General features: G+C 36.5%; 1 protein-coding gene across 1 annotated transcript in view; it reads right to left on the bottom strand.

Annotated features, from left to right (window-relative positions):
* The window catches only part of LOC114357574 (P protein-like), a 43,853-nt gene extending 25,063 nt beyond the window's left edge, over nt 1-18,790 (bottom strand). The window contains exon 1 of the mRNA XM_028311266.1: nt 18,644-18,790. Coding sequence (XP_028167067.1) covers nt 18,644-18,789 — 146 coding nt within the window. The 5' untranslated portion in view covers nt 18,790. The remainder of the gene's footprint in view (nt 1-18,643) is intronic.
* Nucleotides 18,791-24,256: the final 5,466 nt, after the last annotated feature.

Here is a 24,256-nt window from a genome sequence, read left to right as displayed (position 1 = left end):
CTAAGTAAAACTTGTTAATAAGTAATCAAACTGATAATCAAAAATTACGTATTCCACTTAGAGCACCCGCCCAAATAGCACCCGCACGAATAGCACCTGGCCTGTTTCACTTAGAGCACCTATCGATATAAAATTACATTTGATTCCACGAATAGCACCCGCCCAAAATATCGAAAGGTGCTCTAAATGGTATTCCATTTAGAGCACCTTAATAGGCCAGGTGCTACTCGTGTAGGTGCTATTTTGGTGCACTAAGTGGAATAATAAAACAATAAAAACATACGGAACAGTTATTCCCTTGTCAGTTTCAACCCTGGCAGTTGTTAATGAATAATTTCCGTGGAACAATAGAAGTGTTGGTCGTTGTATTTAGTACTCATTCGGACGAATATAAAACGTGCTCATCTGTGTTATTTTGTTGTTATTATGACAGCTATAAGTTTTTATGTAACAGTAGTTCATTTGGTACTAACGGCCGCCCGCGACTTCACCCGCGTGGTATTTTGTCTGTCACAGAAAAACTATATCGCGCGCGTCCCTGTTTCAAAAACCGGGATAAAAACTATCCTATGTCCTTTCCCGGGACTCAAACTATCTGTATGCGAAATTTCATCAAAATTGGATCAGTGGTTTAGGTGTGAAAGTAAGACAGACAGAGTTACTTTCGCATTTATTATATTAGTATAGATTGTCTTGTAGGCATATCTGAACGATTTACAGGATTATTTACAGGTAGATTTTGTTTTCAAAAGAACATTCATCATCATCATTTCAGCCATAGGACGTCCACTGCTGAACATAGGCCTCCCCCAATGATTTCCACAAAGGCCGGGTGGGAGCGGCCTGCATCCAGCGCCTTCTAGCTACCTTCATCAGGTCGTCGGTCCACCTTCTACGCTGCGCTTTCCAGTACGCGGCCTCCATTCCAGAACCTTGCTGCCCCATCGGCCGTCAGTTCTGCGTATTATTGCAATTTCAGCTTGCTAATCCGTCGGTGCAAAAGAACATTAGTTAGGTATTGCACAAATTACTATCTAATAGTCCCGTTAGCCCCTCGTACTAAGCTAAATATGCTTGTGTCACGAGTGAGCTCACCACAATAGTCGAGCGACGGCGGAGTACAAACCCGCGTTCCTCGGACGACGAGTCGGCCAGTCCGACCCTTCACTTGTCTTCGAGATTGAATTAAAGTGCATTATGCAATCTCCTTCGTCATCATTCTGTCATCATCATCAGGCCATTTAGTCTCCATTGCAGGAGCACGACCCTCTAATTTACCAGAGGCAAATGGAGGATTCGGCCTACACTCCCCACGCTGGCCAGACGGGTTGGGAAGGCCTGATGTTCACATATTTGTCCTTTAGTCGCTTACGACATTCACGGGGAAAGTGGGGTCCTATTACAGATAAAGCCATCGTAAAAGTTAGACTTACGTTAAACCATAAAATCTGATTTTTTATGTATAATATTTGGGCAATAATTAGAAGTATTTTCCCCAACAGCCAGACAGTTTTGACAGTACCAACTCCTTGCCAGACAGTTTTTTAGGGTAGCCCCCACCAGCCACGATGACCCAAACTTCATAATTCACCAATATTATATCCTAGATTGGGAGCATACGCTGACAAACTTTCAGCTTTAATAAAATGACGTAGGTCTGGCGTTCACTAGCTCTTAGTCTATTATACCTACCTACTGAAATTGCCTACCAACGAGTGTTATCTAAAATAATAATACCAAAGTAGAGTGGATGATATCTCTTATAAATAGATTCGATAACAGATAAGATAACCTAAAACCGGTTCGTAATCTAGAATTATCTGGAAAAAACACATTCCGACTGGCTCAAGTAACATTATGAAAGTAGGTACTTAAAGTACATAAGTGGGATAATATCGAGGATTTTTTGACTTACGTCATTTCTTTCAAAGTTTGCTTGTTGCCTTGACATCAACGGTCTTCTTTCATTCATTTTCAGAGATTACACCCTGTATTTGGTTAGTTCTTGTTCTTTAATTATAATGCAAAAAAGGTTTTATTAAAGCAATTATTAGCATAGCATAGCACGGTTAAAGTTTCAGTTTTCTATCTCGTCGTATTTTTAGTTTAAGTAGGTAATGCACAGAATTATTTTTGATATTAATACGAATCCTTCAACACTTCTAGAAAAATAAATATTACTTCTGTCTTTATTTTACGCTTTGCAATGGAGGGAAGTCGAACCATAACTTCGAACTCCTCCTATGTTCTTCTGAATAATTTCGTTGCGGGTCCAATGACAGTTTAACTTTCCCCCGGGACAAACTTGACCTTCACTGGTTGAGTTATTGGCGGTCAAGCTGTAGATCCTGGCTACACAGGAGTTGCAGCGGTGGGAATGAGAGGTGGGAATAGTCCCGTTATGTGTTTGAAAAATAAAAGCTTGTATTGAAAAAAGATGTATTGCATTTAAACAAATAAAATAAGTATCTACTAAAAGTACCTACTCTAGCATTGAATTGTCTGGCACGCTGCAATAATGCCATCATATAAACCTGGCATTTAGAAATTAATTATAATTAATAATACATATACAATGCTTTGCCAAGCAGGTGACAATTATAGAAGTCTTCCTGGCTGGTTTAAATATAGGTACGTTGAAATGCATCGTGAGCTTTCTCTGAAAATTAGTTGTTGTGGTATTGAATCAAATATTTTTTTAGTAAGTTCGTTAGGGACTTTACGGGGCACTTACATATCTCCAATAATGTAGGTACCTTATACAGGGTGTCCCAAAAGAGCGTGCGAAACATTTTTTTTTGTATTTAAATTTGTTTATACCGTTGTTAGGTACTTAGGTATCAATAGTACAAGCAGGTACAAGCTTTGCTTAGTTTGGGCACAGATAATAATAATAATGTTTGGGACTAGGCATGTCTTGGGCATTATGGCTGGTATATTGATCCATAGATAGCGGGGGACTTCCAAATATTATTATACGTGTTGTCAGTCTGTACGTTCCGTTGAAATATACCAAATGACTGATAAAAATGGTGACTGCCCACAATCCTCGTTACTGATAAGCATACCCATTGCATTTTATTTGACTAACTTATATTTAGCCCCAAACAATATCAGAGCAAAAGCCCGTAAACATCAGACTTTCGTTGTTTATTTAGTTTTGTTGTTGTTCCCAGTCGACGAAGCACATGATGTCGTGACTCGTGCCCTGCGTGCCCAAACAACTGCACGCAGGAAGATTTCATGAAGGCTACTGACAACGCCACTCTTGTGGCCGAGTTTTGGGCTGACACTGTATAGGCACAGTAGATATATGGGTCATTCCACCGGCCAAGAAAATCACGTGTCCGGGGCCAAAAAGTACCCGAATATCATAATATTTTAGTAACAAATATTTTTATCTAATAGTATAACTTTGGTTCTTGTTGTTAAACCACAGAGATAGTTAATAATAGTTAATTAAGTAATTTAAAAAAAATCGTAAGTCGTCAAAAATTGATTACCACGACGTGTCCGCGCTCCCGATTTCAGAACAAATTTGCTCGTATAAATTAATCCGATATTATTACCGCTTTCAATGCTTATGTAATCGATTACTGATTAAATAAACATTGATAAATTAAATACGATATAACTATATCACTAAAAGGTTTTGTAAAATAACTATTTGAAGTTGTGTCCGGGCGTTAACCGTGATTACCCCGACACGTCGCTAATGTGCGCCTACGTCCCTAGCTACGCAATTTAGAAACGAGCTCTATCCTCCCCCGTGAACCTTTAGTGGTGGCCTGCGTGCCGAGGTGATCGGTAATGCAACTCGTCGCAGGATTTTGGAGTTATCGAGATAAGAATATGATTACCCCGACCTTGGTTCAGTGCACGATTGATTTACTCTATCCTGTTTTTTTAGGTTTCTTTACATGGAAAGTTCTTGAGAATGTACAGGAATAATGGTCCATGTAACCGCATTTTTGTGTATTAAAACATATCAGTACGGAAGCTTCATACAAACGCTCGAAATCAGACTCACGCACACAGACGCACGCTTTACACGAGCTCTAAGCGAACCTCGCAGTCCATCCGTCGCGAGTGTCGCGCGTTGTGTTTTTAATAATAATTTTATTGCATGCACGTTCCGCTGTATTTTTAAAAAACATGCCACGAGTGTATTGCGTAGTATACGGTATATTCAAAACCAGAACTTTCATTTTTTAAACTTCATAATAATTCTGAATTGTAAAAATGATTAAATATTACTTTTTAAATAAACTGCTTACATCTGATTTTGTAATAGTTCTTTTTAAATTACGTAATTACGCTTTTTAACAATTTATGTGTTCTATTTGATAAAGTAATTTGCTCCGCGCGCTTTTGTACTAAGTGATGAACTGTATTTAAAAAATGAGGCAATAGCTATGTGAAAGTAAGTATCCGGTATTTTATTTATGAGAATAGAATATCTTCTACCGGCCTCTAATAGTACTTAATCAATTTATTCGATTATGTATTCGATCATTATAGAACCTAATTAACGTTTTATTTTTTTGTTTACTACTTAGTCAATTAATTTATTCCATTAGGTATTTGATAATTAAAAAACCTAAATAAACGTTTTAATAAATAAGTAAGTCAGACAGAACCTTGAAGTGTCAGGCGCGGATCCACCGTTCTGGGCACTGTGGGCATGCCCACAGCCCTAATTTGCTTGTTTTAATTATGATCTATTGATAAGATCGATAGGCATGTATCATGTATGTATGTCCGGGCATGTAGTGATCCAACTCTCACTTTGCTAATTTTTGGTGGCTGTGCCCACAACCTTTTTTGAGGGCTGGATCCGCGCCTGTGAAGTGTAGGTATTTAACTCGCCGAAAGGGCTAAGTTTCCGTACTGTTTGATTTATCTACTGTGGTATAGGTTTGTTAACACGACAAGAAGAAGTTATTTATTAAAAGCTGAAAGTTTGCGCATGCTTCCAAGTCCCAACACAGGTAAGAAAGTGGGACCATTATGAAGTCGGATAGTGTCGAAAAAAGAGCTTTTTCTACTTTCTTTTTCACCAACAATTTCCAGTAAACATTTGTGAAAGAAATGGCCTCCAAGGCTGGCTATTAATATAAAAACTTATGAAAATACGTTTGTGGTTAAATTATATTATTATCTGTGGTTAAACGTAAAAAAGTAAGACATAAATTCAGACAGACTGTCAATTTAAATCTGTCGGTCCAGTTACTTCCGTGTTTTTTCTTTAAAACAAAAAAAAACTAATGTAAGAAATATATTATTAACGTGTCACTTTACCTACATTGTTTCAAATTCTTGGTTCATGTCATGTTGTTACAAATTAATATAATTTATTTTCCAACGACCAATCTACTTATGCCTGCTTACTAATATTATAAAGCTGAAAAGTTCGTTTGTTTATTTGAATTCGCTGATCTTAGGAACTACTGGTCCGATTTAAAAAATTATTTATCGAGAAAGGCTCCTATAAATAATTTATCCGTAATCGTAACCGAAACCGGTATAACATTATTCCTATACCCGTAACCGTATCCATATCCGAAACTACATATCCATAACATCCCTAGTACCTACTAACTTACACTGCCCATTAAAGATTGCGTCAGTTAAAGATGACCACAAGTAAGTGTTACTTACAACGGATTATTAAAAATTTAATTCACACTTATTATTCGCGATCCCTCGATGACTAGTGTTTTATTTTATTACGGTTATTTAGGTATCATTACATATCTTTTAAGATTGCTAGTGTGATAGCAAATTTTATGTAGATACTTAGCAACATGTAAGAATCCTACTAATATTATAAATGCAAAAGTTTGGATGTCTGGATGTTTGTTACTCTTTCACGCAAAAACCACTGAACGGATTTTGATGAAACTTTACAGTAGGTATTATTGTTTATAACCCAGAATAAAATATAGACTATAATTTATGACGATCTGTGACAAACTAAATTTCGCGCGGGTGAAGCCGCGGGCAAATGCTAGTAGATTAATAAAGCCTAGATGGATAATCTTCATACAAACGCTTCGTCAAAAGTGAGGCAAAAATCTTATGTCATTACTGTCAAATCTTATGTCATTTGAAAACGTTGTTAGAAAAGTTTAAATTAGAACGATTTTTATCGTTATAAAATGTTATTATTTGTTATTAAATAAGACAATTTCATTAAAACAAAAAGTTTCAAGTGGACAAAAGTTCCCTCGCTTTTCGTGCGCTACTATCCATCTAGGCTTTACTAATCTGTAAGCTTGAAGCTTAATAAAATGTCGCTATGCCTAGCTCTACGTTGGTAACTTATGACTCATTTCACTAGTACCTACCTACATAGCTAAACTTTCGTGCTTTTAAGCACTACTGAAAGTTAGCTAACAAAATACAGGGTGGAATTTTGTAACGCCACCGGGTGGGATGTTTCTCTTAACACTGTAGATCAGTCTTTCCTAAAGTGGGCGATAACGCCCCCTTGTGGGCGCTGCAGGCTTAAAGGGGGGCGGTAAGAGACCCAGAAAAAAAAATCGGGACGTTGTGTAGAGGCTTGGGAGGCGTCATCTACTAGGAGGACTCTTAGACACCGACTGAGCTCGACTCTTGACTACAAAAATGGGGAGCGCTAAAAATAATTTATTCTCAAAGTGGGCAGTAGACTAAATAAGTTTGGGAACCGCTGCTGTAGATAAAAAGTGTAACTCAAAGAAAGCATTCCTTTACTTTTTTAAAGAAATAGAACCGCAGCTAAGAGGTGATAAAAAAATGTCTAAAGAACAAACGATTAAAGAGAATCATTAATGAGATGATTTCTCAATAAAATGATTTTGTAGATTCGTGTTGTAGTGGTAAAAACATTGATTCGATTTTAATGACTTATAGTCATTAGTTAACTTTATTAAAAAGTAATTTAACGCAGCTATTTAATGATTTAATGGAATTGGCGGAATCACTAGATGTGAAGGTCCTGGATTCAATACTAAGGTAAAGGCTTGCTCATAAACATCCCGTTTTTGCAGGATCCTGTTTAGTATTTAAAAATAAATGTGCCTTTGACTGCACATCAAATGGTAAAAATGGTTTCTTGCGCTGCTTCTTATCAGCACTGGCCCTTTTATTGTCCCGAAGCAGTGGTAGGGTTAATACTGGGACGTGTAAAAGTGCTTTTTAATTGCCTACTTACAAAAATAAATGAGTTTTCTGGGTTTACTAGCATTTGCCCGCGGCTTCACCCGCGTGAAATTTAGTTTGTCACAGATCGTCATAAATTATAGCATATATTATTCTGGGTTATAAACAATAATACTGTAAAATTTCATCAAAATGCGTTCAGTAGTTTTTGCGTGAAAGAGTAACAAACATCCAAACTTTCGCATTTATAATATTAGTAGGATTAGTAGGAAGTAGGATTTTTTAAGATACATTTTTGTTCCAAATTAACAGGTGTTATGTACTAACACTTATCTAGGTAAGTATTGCAAATACATAAGATGCATCAGTAATTAGCTTCAAATTATCAAATCAATTACATAGTTTTTTCAGTACATAGGCCCTTCCCAGGGCACTTATACACGTCCCAAATATAGCTTGCCCTAACACCACTTCGGGACAACATATGGGCTGGACAGCTGGTGCTGAGAAGAAGTGGCGGATGAAACTTATGCCCGTTTTCACCATCAATCGCCAAATTTTAAGTGACACCTAGGAAAACAAAATTCCTGTTATGTGTTACCTTAGGGGTCACTAAAAATTAGGTATTGATGGTGAAAACGGGCATCAGTAGCCTTTGTCCTCAGAGTTCCTTACTTTTTCAAATAAAAATTGAAGTATTTATAATTATAAATATCAATTTACTGGTTGCTTATTTACTAGCATACTACATAGCTTATTTCAATTATATTGTACGTACTTACAGCTGCTGCCCAACAAAACAATAATAACCATAAAAAATTTACAACTGCATTGAATTGGTAACAAAACGGTAATTATTTTACGCAATTTTTACAAATCCAACACGCAAATTATGTATTTTATTTATTTGTTAACACTGTTACACTATTTGATCGGAATTTTTTAATGAAACTAATTTTTTTAAACTTTTTTTTCGATCGGAATTTTTTAATCAAACTTATTTTTTGAATCTTTTTATTTATTTATTTTTGTATTGTAATTTTTTTCAGATACAGCATTTGAAAACTTTTTGTTTAAAATAAAAATTAGACAACTATCCCTATTTTGCAAAAAAGAAGATTTTTTAAAGAAAACTCTTTACTTTCTCAAATTCAATGATCAGCGGATTGACTAGTGATGTTAAACCATTAAAAAGAATTTTAATGTAACTTGTTGCATTATTAATATAATTATTTAATTAAAATCTAACTTATTTATAATTTGCCTCTCACTTTTCACTTTTTAACAAAAAAAATTTTTTTTCGAACGTAAAAATTGAACGCACAAAAACAAGATGGCGGCGAAACGAGCGCGCCCGCAAAGGTATACCGGTATACTGTCTGTTTGTAAATAGCCCACTGCATACGATAACAGAGGGAAGGGCGTTTACACGGTACGATACGACTGCTGCGCGCTGATGTCGTGTAGTTTACAGTATGTAAAAAGACCGTAAGTGATAAAAGCCCGTAAGTCATTTTTTTGGCAACAAGACGTTTAAAATAGTTTTCGCACGTAGTCGATTTATAATACAGCGCGTAAAAATTCCGTAAGTAACAATAAGTCATGATTTTTTTGTAATTAGACTTTTGAAAAATAATTGAACTGCCTAAGAATCGAACCCACGGCCTTTCGCTTGCCGGGTGATTTCTCTTCTATATTAAAAAAAAAATACTCAAAAAAATACTTTTGCACATGCTATTTAAACGCTAGCTCAACTTCAACACAATTATGTGGGCCAGTGCTGAGAAGAAGCAGTGATAGAACCTCCATCTGTGCTTTATCAGATGTTAGCTGGATCTTTAAATACTTAATAAAAAAAAATATTTCGGAAGGGCTCAGCATTGAAATCAAAAAACCGCTTCATGACCGATCAGCTGTTAAGATTTTTAATGTAAAGAGGCAGAGGCAAACGGAGGATATTCGATGGCTCCTACGTATAAAGGCGAAACTGCCGCTTACGCCTTTTTCCAATTATTTAAGAAATGATTTCATTTTGCTCTAATCTATAACGTCAGTAAGAAAAAAAAAATTTTTTTCTATTATTTACAAAATAAAATTTTAGGCAAATAGGCGTATGTGCAAAACTACGCCACGTATAAAGCCCAATCATACGATTCGTCAATCTATACGAGTAGTTGCTTACATAAATATATATTTTTTATAATCCAAATCTTAAATAAAGCCATGAAAATAATATTTAGCAAATTGNGGGAGCATCGTTTCAGAGCCTGGAGGTACCGAAGAGGACATCACTTCGCGCATTGCCAAGGCCAGAGCTACCTTCGCACAACTTCGAGCCGTATGGCAGTCACGGAAATTGACCCAAGCAAGGTCGGGTCCAACGTCAAACCAGTTCTGCTCTATGGGCGGGCGTGAAACGTGGAAGGTCACTAAGGTTATCTCGCACCAGCTGCAGATCTTCTTCAGCCGCTGTCTTCGCCGAATTCTTCAAAATCTTCAAACGATGAACTTTTGGAACGCTGCCACGAAATACCGATCGTTCAGCAGAATAAACGCCGCAAGTGGAACTGGATCGGCCACACACTCTGAAGGGACCCCGATCACATCCCCAAGCAGGCTCTAGATTGGAACCCCCAGGGAAAATGCAAACGTGGTCGCGCCAAAAAAACATAGCGGCGCACTGTTAAGACTTGGAGCGAGATCAAACGCGAAGCTCAAGACCGAATGCGATGGAGGACTGTTGTGGACGCCTTCTGTCCCATATAGGAGACATAGGACATTGAGTCACTAATATTATATGCATAATGTATATGTATGTTTTTTACTCTTTTGCGCAACAACTACTTAACAGATTTTGTTGAAACTTTACAATATTGTCGTTTATACATCAAAATAACAAATGGCTAGTTATAATAACATTTATTTTACCATAACTTAAAAAAAATCTTAGAAAATAAAATATTTTGTTTTATTTTTGATTACTCTGACTCCCAACTTTGATTACCCCGACCATGAAAATTTTGATGTCACATAACTTTTTATTCCTGCTTGCTACAGATGGGCCAATATAAAAAATATGCTCGTAATAATGTCTATTTTGAAATGTTTTACCTAAACTTACTCTAAATTAAAAAATAAAAAAGGTCGGGGTAATCAACAAAATAATCCAGATCCGGAGAATGACCGATATGAGCTAAAGCAGTACGGAAGCTTCATACAAACGCTCGAAATCAGACTCACGCACACAGACGCACGCTTTACACGAGCTCTAAGCGAACCTCGCAGTCCATCCGTCGCGAGTGTCGCGCGTTGTGTTTTTAATAATAATTTTATTGCATGCACGTTCCGCTGTATTTTTAAAAAACATGCCACGAGTGTATTGCGTAGTATACGGTATATTCAAAACCAGAACTTTCATTTTTTAAACTTCATAATAATTCTGAATTGTAAAAATGATTAAATATTACTTTTTAAATAAACTGCTTACATCTGATTTTGTAATAGTTCTTTTTAAATTACGTAATTACGCTTTTTAACAATTTATGTGTTCTATTTGATAAAGTAATTTGCTCCGCGCGCTTTTNGAATATGGCCTAAACGTTTTCACTGTGCAAATAAAAACAAACATCATCATTACAGCCATAGGACGTCCACTGCTGAACAAAGGCCTCCCCCAATGATTTCGAAGCAAGAAGGCGCTGGATACAGTACCTCTAGCATGAAGAACTTTCGTCTTCGAATCGTTTGCGTATTCGACAAAATTCGATACTCAACCTTCGAATTTAGTCAGAAATGATAATGTGACAATTTTGATTCCCAAAATAAGTTTCATGCTACCATTTCTCATACTAAGTTCACTTTACGACACGTTCACTAGGGCGTTGTTGTAGTTTTCGTAATAAATCTTTTGATGGCGATTCGAATACGCAGACGATTCGGACTCGAAAGTTTTTCGTGCTAGCCGTACAGGCCGCTACCAACCGGTCAAGAAAATAAAAATCGTTACGTGTAAAAATCCACCTCAGACCTCTCTCGTGTACAGTTAGAAACATGTTAATGAGATAATTCTAACAATTATTTGGCTCATTGCTATTTTTACTAACTGTATTAATTACTGCTACTTTGCTTGACATTATTTATACAGGGTGTACATGAAAGTCATAAAAACTCATAAAAATTCATAAAACTCATTTATTTTTGCAAGTGGGCCTTTAAAAAGCACTGTTACTCGTCCCAGTATTAACCCTACCACTGCTTCGCGACAATAAATGGGCCAGTGCTGAGAAGAAGCAGCGCAAGAAACTCAGTCACTATTTGTCAGTCCTTGAGAGAAGTAATTAATTCTGACATACTTACAGAATTACGATGCTTGTAAATAATTTCCGTTTTTCATAAGACAAATAAGTAGCACGTAGCCTGTTCTGTTACTTGGTGGACTGATGGCCTAGAGAGTCAATAAGTCGCAAACTCAAAGCTTGTGATATGGGTAACGGGACTATTCCCACCTCTCGTTCCCACCACTGTAACTCCAGTGTAGCCAGGATCTACAGCTTGACCGCCGATAAAACCCAACCAGTGAAGGTCAAGTTTGTCCCGGGGGAAAGTAAACTGTCATTGGACCCGCAACGAAATTAATCAGAAGAACATAGGAGTTTGAAGTTGTGCTATGTGGAGTGGACGTCCTATGGTTGAAATGATGATAAGGATGATGGTGATAAAAACATCCAGATCAGTTGCAGTTTCAAAATCAAATAAATCTTTAAAATTAAATTGCACCGTTCTCCGTGGGAACAAGCCCTAATAATTAAATAACCCTTCTGGTGCAGTCGGGTAAAAATCGATTGATTTCATGTGTCTTTTATCTGTACTAATATTATAAAGAGGTAAAGAAGTTTGTTTGTTAAATTGTAAGGGTAATCTCGGGATCTACTGAACTGATTTTAAAACTTCTTTCACCAATAGAAAGCCACATTATTGCTGAGTCTCATAGGTAAGGTAAGTGCCCCCTACTTCGGTATATTAAGGCTCTTACGACTTTAACAATTTATTTAAAAATAACCAAGCATGATATCAGTATGAAAGCTTTTGTATGCTAAACTTTGGTCTTTTGACAGTAACTTAATACATAAATTGTAGTTATATTGTTTGAACTTTTTTTAATATTAATTGTTCTGCGGACCTCTTGTTTGGATCCTGTTTCGTGATAAAATTTTGCTCTGTTTCTAAGTTCGTGAACTCATGTCCCCTATTTCGGGATAAAGTTTTACGCATCGAGTTAGGATATTTTAATAATGATTAAGGGTTGAATAAATTTAAAAACGATAGTATAAATTTAGAATAAAAGAATTTTGTGAAATTGACGACATTACTTACCTACCTGAAATATTCATAAGAAATAATGTGAGTCTGTCTAGCTAGGTAGGTACGTACCTTCGTATAAAGTTTTGATTTATTATTCTAACAACATATAATCATCAGAAATGTAGGGGGGCCTTACCCCATACATGGAATACCAATAAGGTTGCGGAGGGAAAGCTACCTATTATAAACTAGCGACCGCCCTCGACTCGTTCGCGTGGACCTCGTTTTACCCCCGTTAGATATGATGTTTTACCTCATTTTACCCATGTTGATAGATGGCGTTTCACGGTTTCCCCCGAATGAATATTTACGGATGTCATACCGTAGTTTTTCCAGTGCTGTAGATTTTAACCAATGACGATAGATGGCGCTTTTAGACACGTCTTATTTATTTATTGAAATTTATTTGCCACATATCGTCATAATGTTAATCTGGGTTATAAACAATAATACTGTAAAGTTTAAAATCCGTTCAGTAGTTTTTGCGTTTAAGAGTAACAAACATCCAGACATCATGATATCCAGACATCCAAACTTTTGCCTTTATAATATTAGTAGGATATTTCACAATCCAAACTAATATTTACTATTTAGCATTTACTTACAGTAAATATTAGTTTGGATCGTGAAATATTTAAAATAAAAAAAAGAATAAAACAAAATAGGGTTTCAAATTACCTATTTATAATCTAATATTATAAAGAGGTAAAGTTTGTGTGTTTGTATATTTGTTAAATTGTAAGGGGTAATCTCGGGATCTACTGAACTGATTTTAAAAAATCTTTCACCAATAGAAAGCCACATTATATCATTCTGAGTGTAAGGTAAGTGCCCCCTACTTCGGTATATTAAGGCTCTTACGACTTTAACATTTTATTTAAAAATAACCAAGCATGATATCAGTATGAAAGCTTTTGTATGCTAAACTTTGGTCTTTGGACAGTAAGTTAATATATAATTTATAGTTGTATAGTTTGAACTTTTTTTTATATTGATTGTTCTGCGGACCTCTTGTTTGGATCCTGTTTCGTGACAAAATTTTGCTCTGTTTCTAAGTTCGTGAACTCATGTCCCCTATTTCGGGATAAGGTTTTATGCATACAGTTAGGATATTTTAATAATGATTAAGGGTTTAATAAATTTAAAAACGATAGCAAAAATTTAGAATAAAAAAATATGTGAAATTGACGATTTTACTTACCTGAAATATTCATAAGAAATAAGGTGAGTCTAGTATAATATTTTGATTTGTTAATTCTAACAATATGTGAAAATATTTATATAACCATTAGAAATTATCATAAATAATTATTTAAAAACCAAGCATCAAAATATTATCCATAATATCCTTGATTCGGTAGTATCACGAAACAGGGGACACCCGAAAAATAATATGTACGCTATTTCGTGAGTCAAATAATCGCAATTTTAAAGGAATTCTACGTTTTCATATAACTTTTTTCTAAGCCAAATCAATTGTCAAGGAACACATGAAACCACTATTACAAGTTTTATGCAAATGGACGTTTCTTCGCCTTTCTATAAGCTTAAGAAGTTGGAGCACTAACCTTACTGTGAGAGCAACATTTGCACGCCGCACGGCTGTTTTTGGCTCTCTGAGAGTTTGAAGCTTCGTATTGCTCTCATTTTTGGCGCCACAATGTTGGTACTTGGTTTTTTAGATAGCTTAAATAATAGAGTTTTTGTAGTAATAAAGAATTTTTATAAATAATATTCCATTTGCTTATTATTTGAGCTAGAAAAAAAACTTACGAACTTACGTACTATCACGAACTAGTAGCCGTTTACCTTAATATAAAAAACCGAAAAATTCCACGCGGGCGAAGCCGCGGAAAGCTAGTTTACAATAGTTTTATTAGAATTTTCCTACTTATGCTTTAGTTATACCTACATGAGTCAGAATGATCTAAATAAATCCAGTTGTACTTGTTATTCTAAATTAGGTATCACAGAACAATGAACAGTGGAAATACTTGCAAATGAGGAAAATCACGTAATTATCTGTTCAATGTTAATAGCTATCAATCAAGGAACACTTGTTCTAAGTCCCATTTAGTATTGTTACAGTCAAAGTTAATAGGTACTTGTAGTAGGTAAGTCGTGGTTTTATAAAAATCTGTCTCTGGTTTCCGCGAAAATTACATAAGAATAAGAAAATTTATAATATTCATTACATGTCAAATTGTGAAACCTACTTACCTATCTAAAATATCTATAGGTGCTCTAAGTGGAATAGGCCAGGTGCTATTCGTGCAGTGCTGTTTGGGCGGGTGCTTAAAGTGAAATACGACGGGCACGCGAGGCAGATTCGCATTTGGACGATTATTAGTAGAACTTTGTCAAAAACTATTTTAAGGATAAGTTGCACCACCTAACTTTAACGTTAACCTGTGCTTTTTGTATGGAGTTAGACGGATTTTGACGTTTGTTTGGTGCGCCCCAGCCTAAATGAAGAATTGATTTTGGTTAAAATGTAAATTTTTGCAAATCATGTTGTTCAGATTCGCACAAAAACAACGTAAGAAATGAAATCCTTGGCATCTGTCAATAGTGATAGGATAGTGTCAGATGACAAGTAACTCGTTGTTTCCAAGATTAACGTTATCGAACGAGATATTACAGAATGATAATCACCAGCTGCTTTAAGGTCATAGCAGACTTATCAACTCGGAAAGGGATCAACACCGTATCGCCTTTCGCGAGCTGTCAACCGCGAGGTATGAGGTCTCACATTGCGCGTGAACGCACAGGGTGACACACGAACCAATCACAGAGCTCTATTCAACGCTGTGCGGTCGATTTGCTGCTTCACTTAAGCAAGCATCGTTTGTGAATAGGTAGGGGTGTAAACGGTGCAGATAAGTGCACGTTTGAGTATAAAGTTTCATACAAAGAATACTGACCGCCTTGAGTTGATACAGTCACGGTCCTTTTTCGGTTTGATAAGTGTGCTACGTCTCTTAAACGTATTTTCACAATAAATTCATATTTCATACTAACTAGCTATAGCTAGTTATCGGGATATATCCCGATCGTTACGTTTTTTTCGCACTGTCAAAAAAAGTTTCTATCACTCGCATGTCCTCTTCAAAACCGCGATATAAACTATCCTATGCTTAAAACTAAATAATAAAAATAATAAATATCCTTGGACATTTTACACAGCGTTTCTAGCCCCAAACTAAGCAAAGCTTGTAGGTACTATGGGTACTAGACAACGGATATAATAAACATACTTAAATACTTACTTTTTTTTGTTAATAGGTAGGTACATACATAGAAAACACCCAGTCCAATACAAACAAATATGATCATGCACACAAATGTTTGTACTGTGCGGGAATCGAACCCGCAACCCCCGGAATAGTAGTCCGTTTCGAACCACTACACCAAACGGCCGACAACTACTGAACGGATTTTGAGGAAAAATTATAAAACTGAATTTCACGTGCTCACGAGTTTCTAAACTGTGCTAGTTATTAAAATAAATCTGATATTAAAAAGTTGTTAAACATTGGACCCATAAAAGTCGCTAATTCTATTTTTAACCGAAACTAAAAAACATTTTGGCACACTCAAATGAGTTAATTTTTGTGTTGATAAACTTTTAACTGGAAAAAACCGGAATTGTCTATGACCTCGCTGCGACCTTGAACTGTGCTAAATAGACGTACAGACAGGTCGAAAAGTGTTATGTATAATGAGACGTTTTAGCGCTCATCAGTTGGCACCGTGCCGTGCCGCATGGTGACAGCAGAGTAGAATACATTTGTCACCAACCCCTACTCTTCCCGCGGGTGTCGTAAGAGGCGACTTAGGGACTACACATCAAACAGAAAACGGGCCGCAGCGCTCTCTGAAAAACATCAATATTTTAAACTGCGATCTCCAACCCGCCTGCAAAGCATGCGCGTGGGGATCATGGCAAAACCCTCCACTATATGTAGAGGCTCATAGTTCAGCAGTGGACTGTAAAGGGCTGTTAATGATGATGATGAGTTGGCGCCACTGTAGATTAAAATTACTGCTATAGATATTTCCATCCACGACGACGCGCCACACCAATTTTTTTTTATCTACAACGTGAAGCTCTTGGCCTGTATCTCACCTGATGGTAAGTGACGATCAGGCCGAAGGTGGAAGCGAGCTTCACCCGGAATCCTCAACCACAGAGGAACTGGCTATCTTACCTCTAACTGCCGGAACACAATAATGCTGTTAACATTGTTGTTATGGCGACAGACTTAGGTAAGATGGTGGTAGCTAGCCAGGCGGACTTAGAACAAGCCCTACCACCAACCAAACCGAACAGAAAAATCTGCTCCCACTGGGAATCGAACCCGGGACCTCTGCGTCTGAAGCAGGTGGTCTTACCACTAGACCACAGAGGCGGCTTGGGACGAGGGAAGCGTGGGCGTCATAATGTAAACAGCTTACATTGCTTGCGTAGTACTTAAGATTATTCGAACTCATCGTTTGCGTATTCGACAAAATTTGATACTTAACCTTCGAATTAAACGAAAACCTGACAATTTTGATTCTCAAAATAAGTTTCGTGCAACTATTTCTCATACTAAGTTCACTTTACGACACGTTCACAAGGGCGCTGTTGTAGTTATCTTTTGATGGCTTTTCGAATACGCAAACGATTCGAATNCAGTACCTCTAGTACGAAAAACTTTCGAGTTCGTTTCGTTGCGTATTCAAAGTGTCATCGAAAAATTTTGTATGAAAAATTAAACAGCGCCCCCTAGGGCGGCTATAATATAGGGGGCGCTGTTTAATTTTTCATACAAAATTTTTCGATGACACTTTGAATACGCAACGAAACGAACTCGAAAGTTTTTCCTACTAGAGGTACTGGTCGTGCGACCTATGACAGTTGGCGCGACCTGTCATTGGTCTACGATCGCGCCGGTGATGGCGATCTGCACGCGTTGGCGTGGTTGAAGCTTAACACTTTTGTACACCATTGTACACGTCAGCACAAACTAATTGAACACTGTGGCACCTCTAAACACTTATTAATAGGTGAGAATTTAGAACAAAATGAACAATATAATGTGTCACCGACTGTACCTACTTTAATCATGCGTGTATATTAATGTAATTAATGCGAAATACTCCAAAAAATACACGCGAAATTGTTATAATACTTATCACAGGAAACATTATATTTCAAGGATATTTTTTTTACAGATTTTCTTCATGGTCCAGTGGTTAGAATTGGGTTTTTTTTGATTAGGAGGTCCTTGGTTCGATTTCAAAATGGAACAAAAAATAACTTAGTATTATTTCACCAAATTACATTTCAATTCAAAATACACATGAAAATCCTTATGAAAAAAGGATATAGGTATTTCAAGTCTCTCTACAGAGAAAATCCTTATGAAAAAAGGATATAGTAAATTATTATTTAGACTTTACTAATCTGGATCATCTTAAACTTCACTGGTTGGGTTATTGGCGGTCAAGCTGTAGATCCTGGCTACACAGGAGTTGCAGCGGTGGGAACGAGAGGTGAGAATAGTCCCGTTATACTATAGCTGGTGGCTGGTGTGGTGAGCCACCACTGAAAACCAGTTTCGGGACACGCGTGCACGCCATGTCTCTAAATGGCGCCCCTTTTTGGCACAAAAATACCATAACTAAATACGTATCACCTAGGTTTTGTTCCCCAGTCGATGAAGCACATGATGTGCCTTGAGTGCCCGAGCAACTGCACGCAGAAGGATTTAATGAATGCTGCTGACAACGCCACTCTTGTAGCGGAGTTTTGGGCTGACACTGTGTAGGTTTGTTGTCGATTCGATAAGAAGAAGAAGACCTAGTTTTTTTATCTTGGTTCATTTGTATTCGTGTCAAATAAAGATTTTCTATCCTTTAAAAGAAACACGTCTGGTCTGCGAGCACGTAGAATTTTGTCCAATGACCCCAAGCTACCCATCCTTATCGCTCGCGCGTAATTATGTTGCTGTCGCGCTCGCACACTCACTGCGGGCGCCCGTCGCACAGTCGCGACAGCAATATAATTACGCGCGAGCGATAGGGATGGGTAGCTTTGGGGTCATTGGACAAAATTCTACGTGCTCACAGACCGGGCTTTAGTACTCACCACTGGCATTCGATGGCTGATACATCGGCTTCACAGCTGGTGCTTAGGCCGTTCCTCTTGAAGAAATGGCTGCATCGGTCGCAGTCCTCCTGGCTGGATTCAATGAAGGATATCGTTGAGGAGTTCAGGTCCCTCCCGTCTTCCATCGCTGGGCTGGAAAGTGAAGAAGAAAATTTATCGTCAGCTAGGAATATTAGCTGCCTGCTGCTCTTTCTCGAAGACTATAATCCGGGCCTTTCAAGGCGAGAGTGAATAGGCACTTACTAGGCAGATATGTACCATCCTAGACTGCATCCTACTTAACACCAGGTGCGGTTATGGTCAAATACCTTGTTATGCATAAAAAAATCATTCAGTCATAGGACGTCCACGACGACGTACTAATTTATCGCCAACAGTATGCTACTGCCCATAAAAAGTCATGTCATCTCGTTCTATCGCAAAGAATCGCCATTTGATTAGAGCGAGAGCAAAAACGGAAATGGATAGTTAACAGTGTGGGCGTGTGTACATAGGCTTCCCCCAATGAATTCCACAAAGGCCGTACCGAAAAGCTCAGAGTAGGACGTCCCCACAAGGTGGACCGACGACCTCATAAATGTAGCAGAAAAGCGCTGGATGCAGGCCACTACGAATTTCTAGACTCGAAATTAAAGTTTCAAGACCAGTACCTCTAGTACGAAAAACTTTCGAGTTCGTTTCGTTGCGTATTCAAAGTGTCATCGAAAAATTTTGTATGAAAAATTAAACAGCGCCCCCTAGGGCGGCTATAATATAGAGGGCGCTGTTTAATTTTTCATACAAAATTTTTCGATGACACTTTGAATACGCAACGAAACGAACTCGAAAGTTTTTCCTACTAGAGGTACAGGAATAAAAATATTCGAAGTTCAAAATTTAAAACCGTTCCGGTTCCATGTCGGTTCCGTGTTCCATTCCAAAGAGGTGAACTCGAACTTTAAAACAATACATACAGCCGAATATAGAACCTACTCCTTTTTTTGAAGTCGGTTAAAAAAATTAACTTTAAAATCACTATACGACATTATTATTTTTCACAGTGCATGTTATTCGAAAATTAATTGGGTTTTAAAGTTGGGCTTTCAAAAAGCTTTGCTTTCGAAAAGTAAGGTTTCCAAAGCTACTTTCTATGTTTACAGATTGATGAATAATCTATCTAAGTAGGTATACTAATATTATAAATGCGAAAGTAACTCTGTCTGTCTGTCTTGCTTTCACGCCTAAACCACAGAACCGATTTTGATGAAATTTGGCATAGAGATAAGTACCTAGTTTGAGTCCCGGGAAAAGACACAGGATAGTTTATATCCCGGTTTTTGAAACAGGGACGCGCGCTATAAAGTTTTTCTGTGATAGGCAAAATTCCACGCGGGCGAAGCCGCGGGCGGAAAGCTAGTGTAGGATATTTCTAAATCAATTTATCTAGTAAGTACTTTCGTGTACTTTATTTAGACATGTCCTAAATATAGCACCACCTACAAGGTATACCACATCATCATTTCAGCCATAGGACGTCCACTGCTGAACATAGGCCTCCCCCAATGCTTTCGACGTTGATCGATTGGTAGTGGCCTGCGTCCAGCGCTTCCCTGCTACCTTTACGATGTCGTCGGTCCACCTTGTAGTGGACGTCCCACGCTGCCACAAGGCACCACGATAATCCTTTATTGGATTAATACACGAACGATAATATAAGCCCAAATGACGTATATCTTGTTAATAAAGACTCAAAATGCTTGCTTAAGTGAAGCAGCAAATCGAACGCACAGCGTTGAATAGAGCTCTGTGATTGGTTCGTGTGTCACCCTGTGCGTCCCACGTAACTGTGAGACCTCATAGTAATGTTTGTGAATACGGGCGTCAGACTCTAGTACCAGGATTCGATTCGTGGAAGGAGCACTTATTGTGAAAATCAACTTGTAGGCTTGAATTATCTATTAAAGTAATTTAGCGAGTAATAATACGCCTTAGAAGTTATTTAAATTTATTTAAAAAACAATATAAATTTTATGTTTTATAGTCTCCCAAAAGGTCTCACAGTAATGCCTATTTTTTAAGTGACCCCTGGTAGGAATTTTGTTTTAATGTGGGTCACTTAAAAATTAGGGATTGATGGTGAAAATGGGCATAAAAATATAGTACATATTTCTTGTTAGGAATCATTTACCTCAGTGTTATTTGTAGTAGAAAACCTTCCTTAAATTATTAAGCAATTAGCGCAAATAATGTGTAACATAATAATTAGTACCTACCTATAAAGTAAATAAATGTTTATTATTTTATTTTAAGATTATTATAACATATTTTTCCAAGAAAAAAATTACCATAATTTTAACAATTCAACCAAATTACACTTATTACTTACTTTTTTTTTTAATCTGTCCACTTTTGTTAATCAAAACACTGAACTAAACTTTCTTCTGACATCATAAAAACTTTATTAAAACAATAATATTACTAATCACGATAAATTAAAAAATACTAATTAATTTCAATTAAGAAATGAGAGGGTTCTCGCAAACTTTCACCCCTACCTTCTATTCTATGGTAATAAATTTGATACTACCCTTACAGATTAAAAATTGTGTGTCGCTGTCGTCGCGCGGAATTTTCCTGAACTAACGCAACCAAGGTTATTTATAGAAATGAGGCTAAATGACACAAATTACCGCCTTTTTTTCTATCATTAATTAATCTTTTTAGCGAAATAATATCACGTTCTTTCATAAAATTGTGTTTGGAGACAGATTTCATTGAAAAATTATGAAAAAATCAACGTTTTGAATCTAGGAAGGTTGTATGTTGTAAGAAATCGATACAATCACGAGTTCAATGAAAGAGAAACCTTACAACAATACGATGTAGGATTAACACGTGAGCTATTAGCGAATATACACAATAAAATAGTACACTATAATTCACTATACCTACCTCAAAATCTCCTTTAGACACTAAAAACACGCTAAAATTAATAGTTGGGTAAAAATACCTTTAAGTTTTGAATTAATGACATAAAACACTCACCACTTTCAAATTAATATCAAAAAATAAAACTTTAAAATGTAATCCTGCAGTAGTAACTCCAGGGTCACCATTTTTGTCACATTAAATTCTATTTTGGGACCTCTAAATAAAATTTTGATGAAAGGGAAATTCATTCATCTAAAACATGGAGTCGGCGCCATCTAGAAAATATTTAAGTAACTATGTCAGAAAAATAATTTGAGAGATGCCAAAAAGAAAAGTTTCAAGAACTGGCGATAGATGTCACTGCTACAAGTAAATTATTTTAATTAAAAGTTGAGTCAAAGAGTAATAAATTAAAATTAATATTGATTAAAATGATAAATATTGTTTATTTAAAAAATATTCAACACTGTTGTTCAAAGTTTTGACGCACAAATTCGTAAAGATTTGTGAGTACAGTGCCATCTATGTTCAAACTAACAGACTAATTCGTATTTAGTTGAAACAAGTTCTGAAGTTTACCGCTAGATGGCTGTAACACGCTTAAAAGCAGCTGTGAATCAGCTGAAACATGAAAATGAACTGTAAATCTACAAAATAAAGATTTTTTTAGATCGACTGCGGATTTCAACCCAGTTTTCCTGTAACTTGCAAGTACATCCCTCTTCCCCTTCCTTTCTTTTTAATTGATTAGAAAGAGATAGTAAGCGGTCGAGTACCGATTTTGTTTTTCCCTTTTCCCATCGTTAGGTAGTTGTTGAGATGATCACAAAATAGCAAGAATTCTAGAACTTATTCGAAATTGTGGTTTGTGAATGAAAATTACGTAGGAAAATGTGAAATTTTGTGAAAATCGACGTAGTTTCAAAAGTTTTACATCAAAAAGTGTTCAATTGTTGGTGTTATTGATTTTTTTCAGTGTTTTTTGTTTCGTCGAATTGAATAACAGGTCAGGATTGTTATTCAACAAAGGTGCTAAATAATAAGTTTTTCCTAATACGGAGTATTAATAGGTTCGTATTTTGTAGTAAATAAATTGTATTTGACTTATACAAGAGAAATAAATTTAGGTAGTTATGAGTCATACAAAATTGTTTTGTTTTTAATATTTGAACTGTTTTAATGCTTTTGTTTGCCTAAAATTCTTTTAATTTAATAGATAAGATACTAAAGTATCTCCTGATTTTGATAATTCATAAAAATGCATTAATAAATAGTACGAATTAAGTAATGTAGAAAGAACGAAATTGTGATTTTTTTAAGTGGATAACTGATTTAAGTAGATACTTAACTAAAATATAAAAACATCTATAAGTACTATTATAACTATCTTATTTCTTTGTTTGCCTTTATTGCTGAATATAATTGTATTTGTAATAATATTAAGAATATTTGAGCCACACGTTGGGCGCCAATTTAGATTCAGGAAAAATATTTAACTATTTCTGATGAACATAAGCGGTACGAAGTTCGCCGACTAGATAAGATCTTTTAAAGAAAATCCTTTTTTTTCAGTGACGTCACAATGAAGACCAAGCTTACATCCGTGACGTATCTCGGGTACACCGCCATGGACCGACGGTTTTCCAACGCCATGCTTCCATGGTTGTTAAGGGAAATCCGAGCCACTGGCATTTGGGATAAGGTATGTATTTGCTTGAACTACTTAGTACCACTAGGTGGAACAACGACCCCATAAAGGTAGCAGGAAGGCGCTGGATGCAGGCCGCTACCAACCGGATATTATGGAAATCATTGTATTGTTATTTAATTATTTTGGTTTCAGTTAAGCATTGCAATAGAAGATGGCTGCTTGAAGGCTTACAATGGAAATTTTGAGCCGGTCATCATCCACAGACTCGTTGACATTGTCAGGTAACTATTTAGTTGCCTAAAAAAACATTTAGGCCCGATTCGACCAAACTTTTATCCGAGAATAACTCATGGTTTAACTGGCACATTGACAGTTTTAGTATGGGAAATCTGACGATTTATTCTGAGATTATTAGTTATTTACTCTAGTTTGGTCGAATCCACCGTTAATCCGTCAAATTATTCTCGTATTATCAAAAAATATTGGACGCGTATATTTTTATTTGTCAATCAAACAACGTAATTACCTACTTGTTATAATTCGTTAGAGTTTCGAGTGAGGTCACAAAGTGCTACATTTTAAACCACTCCTTGACGTCACGGGCCTCTTTTGTTGAACTTCGGCGCGCTTAGTTTCAAAAACAAAATTCCTGTAAGTGTTACCATAGAGGTCACTCAAAAATTAGAGATTGATGGTGAAAACGGGCATAAGTATTTTCCAATTTAGAGATCCTTTTGCGAAATATTAAACTTTAAAGTGCTCATTTTTGTTCGAGTAGGGTTCCCAATACAGTGCGGCTAGCACGAAAAACTTTCGACTTCGGATCGTTTGCGTATTCGAATCGCCATCAAAAGATTTAGTACGAAAACTAAAAACAGCGCCCTTGTGAACGTGTCGTAAAGTGAACTTAGTATGAAAAATGGTTGCACGAAAAACTTATTTTGAGAATCAAAATTGTCATATTATCGTTTAATTCGAAGGTTGAGTATCGAATTTTGTCGAATACGCAAACGATTCGAAGACGAAAGTTG

This window comes from Ostrinia furnacalis, unplaced genomic scaffold (genome assembly GCF_004193835.3).
Source record: "Ostrinia furnacalis isolate ACB-3 unplaced genomic scaffold, ASM419383v2 OfSCF3264, whole genome shotgun sequence".
NCBI classification, from domain to species: Eukaryota; Metazoa; Arthropoda; class Insecta; order Lepidoptera; family Crambidae; genus Ostrinia; species Ostrinia furnacalis.
Note: the sequence above shows the minus strand (reverse complement) of the source record. Positions and strands in the feature narration are given on the sequence as shown.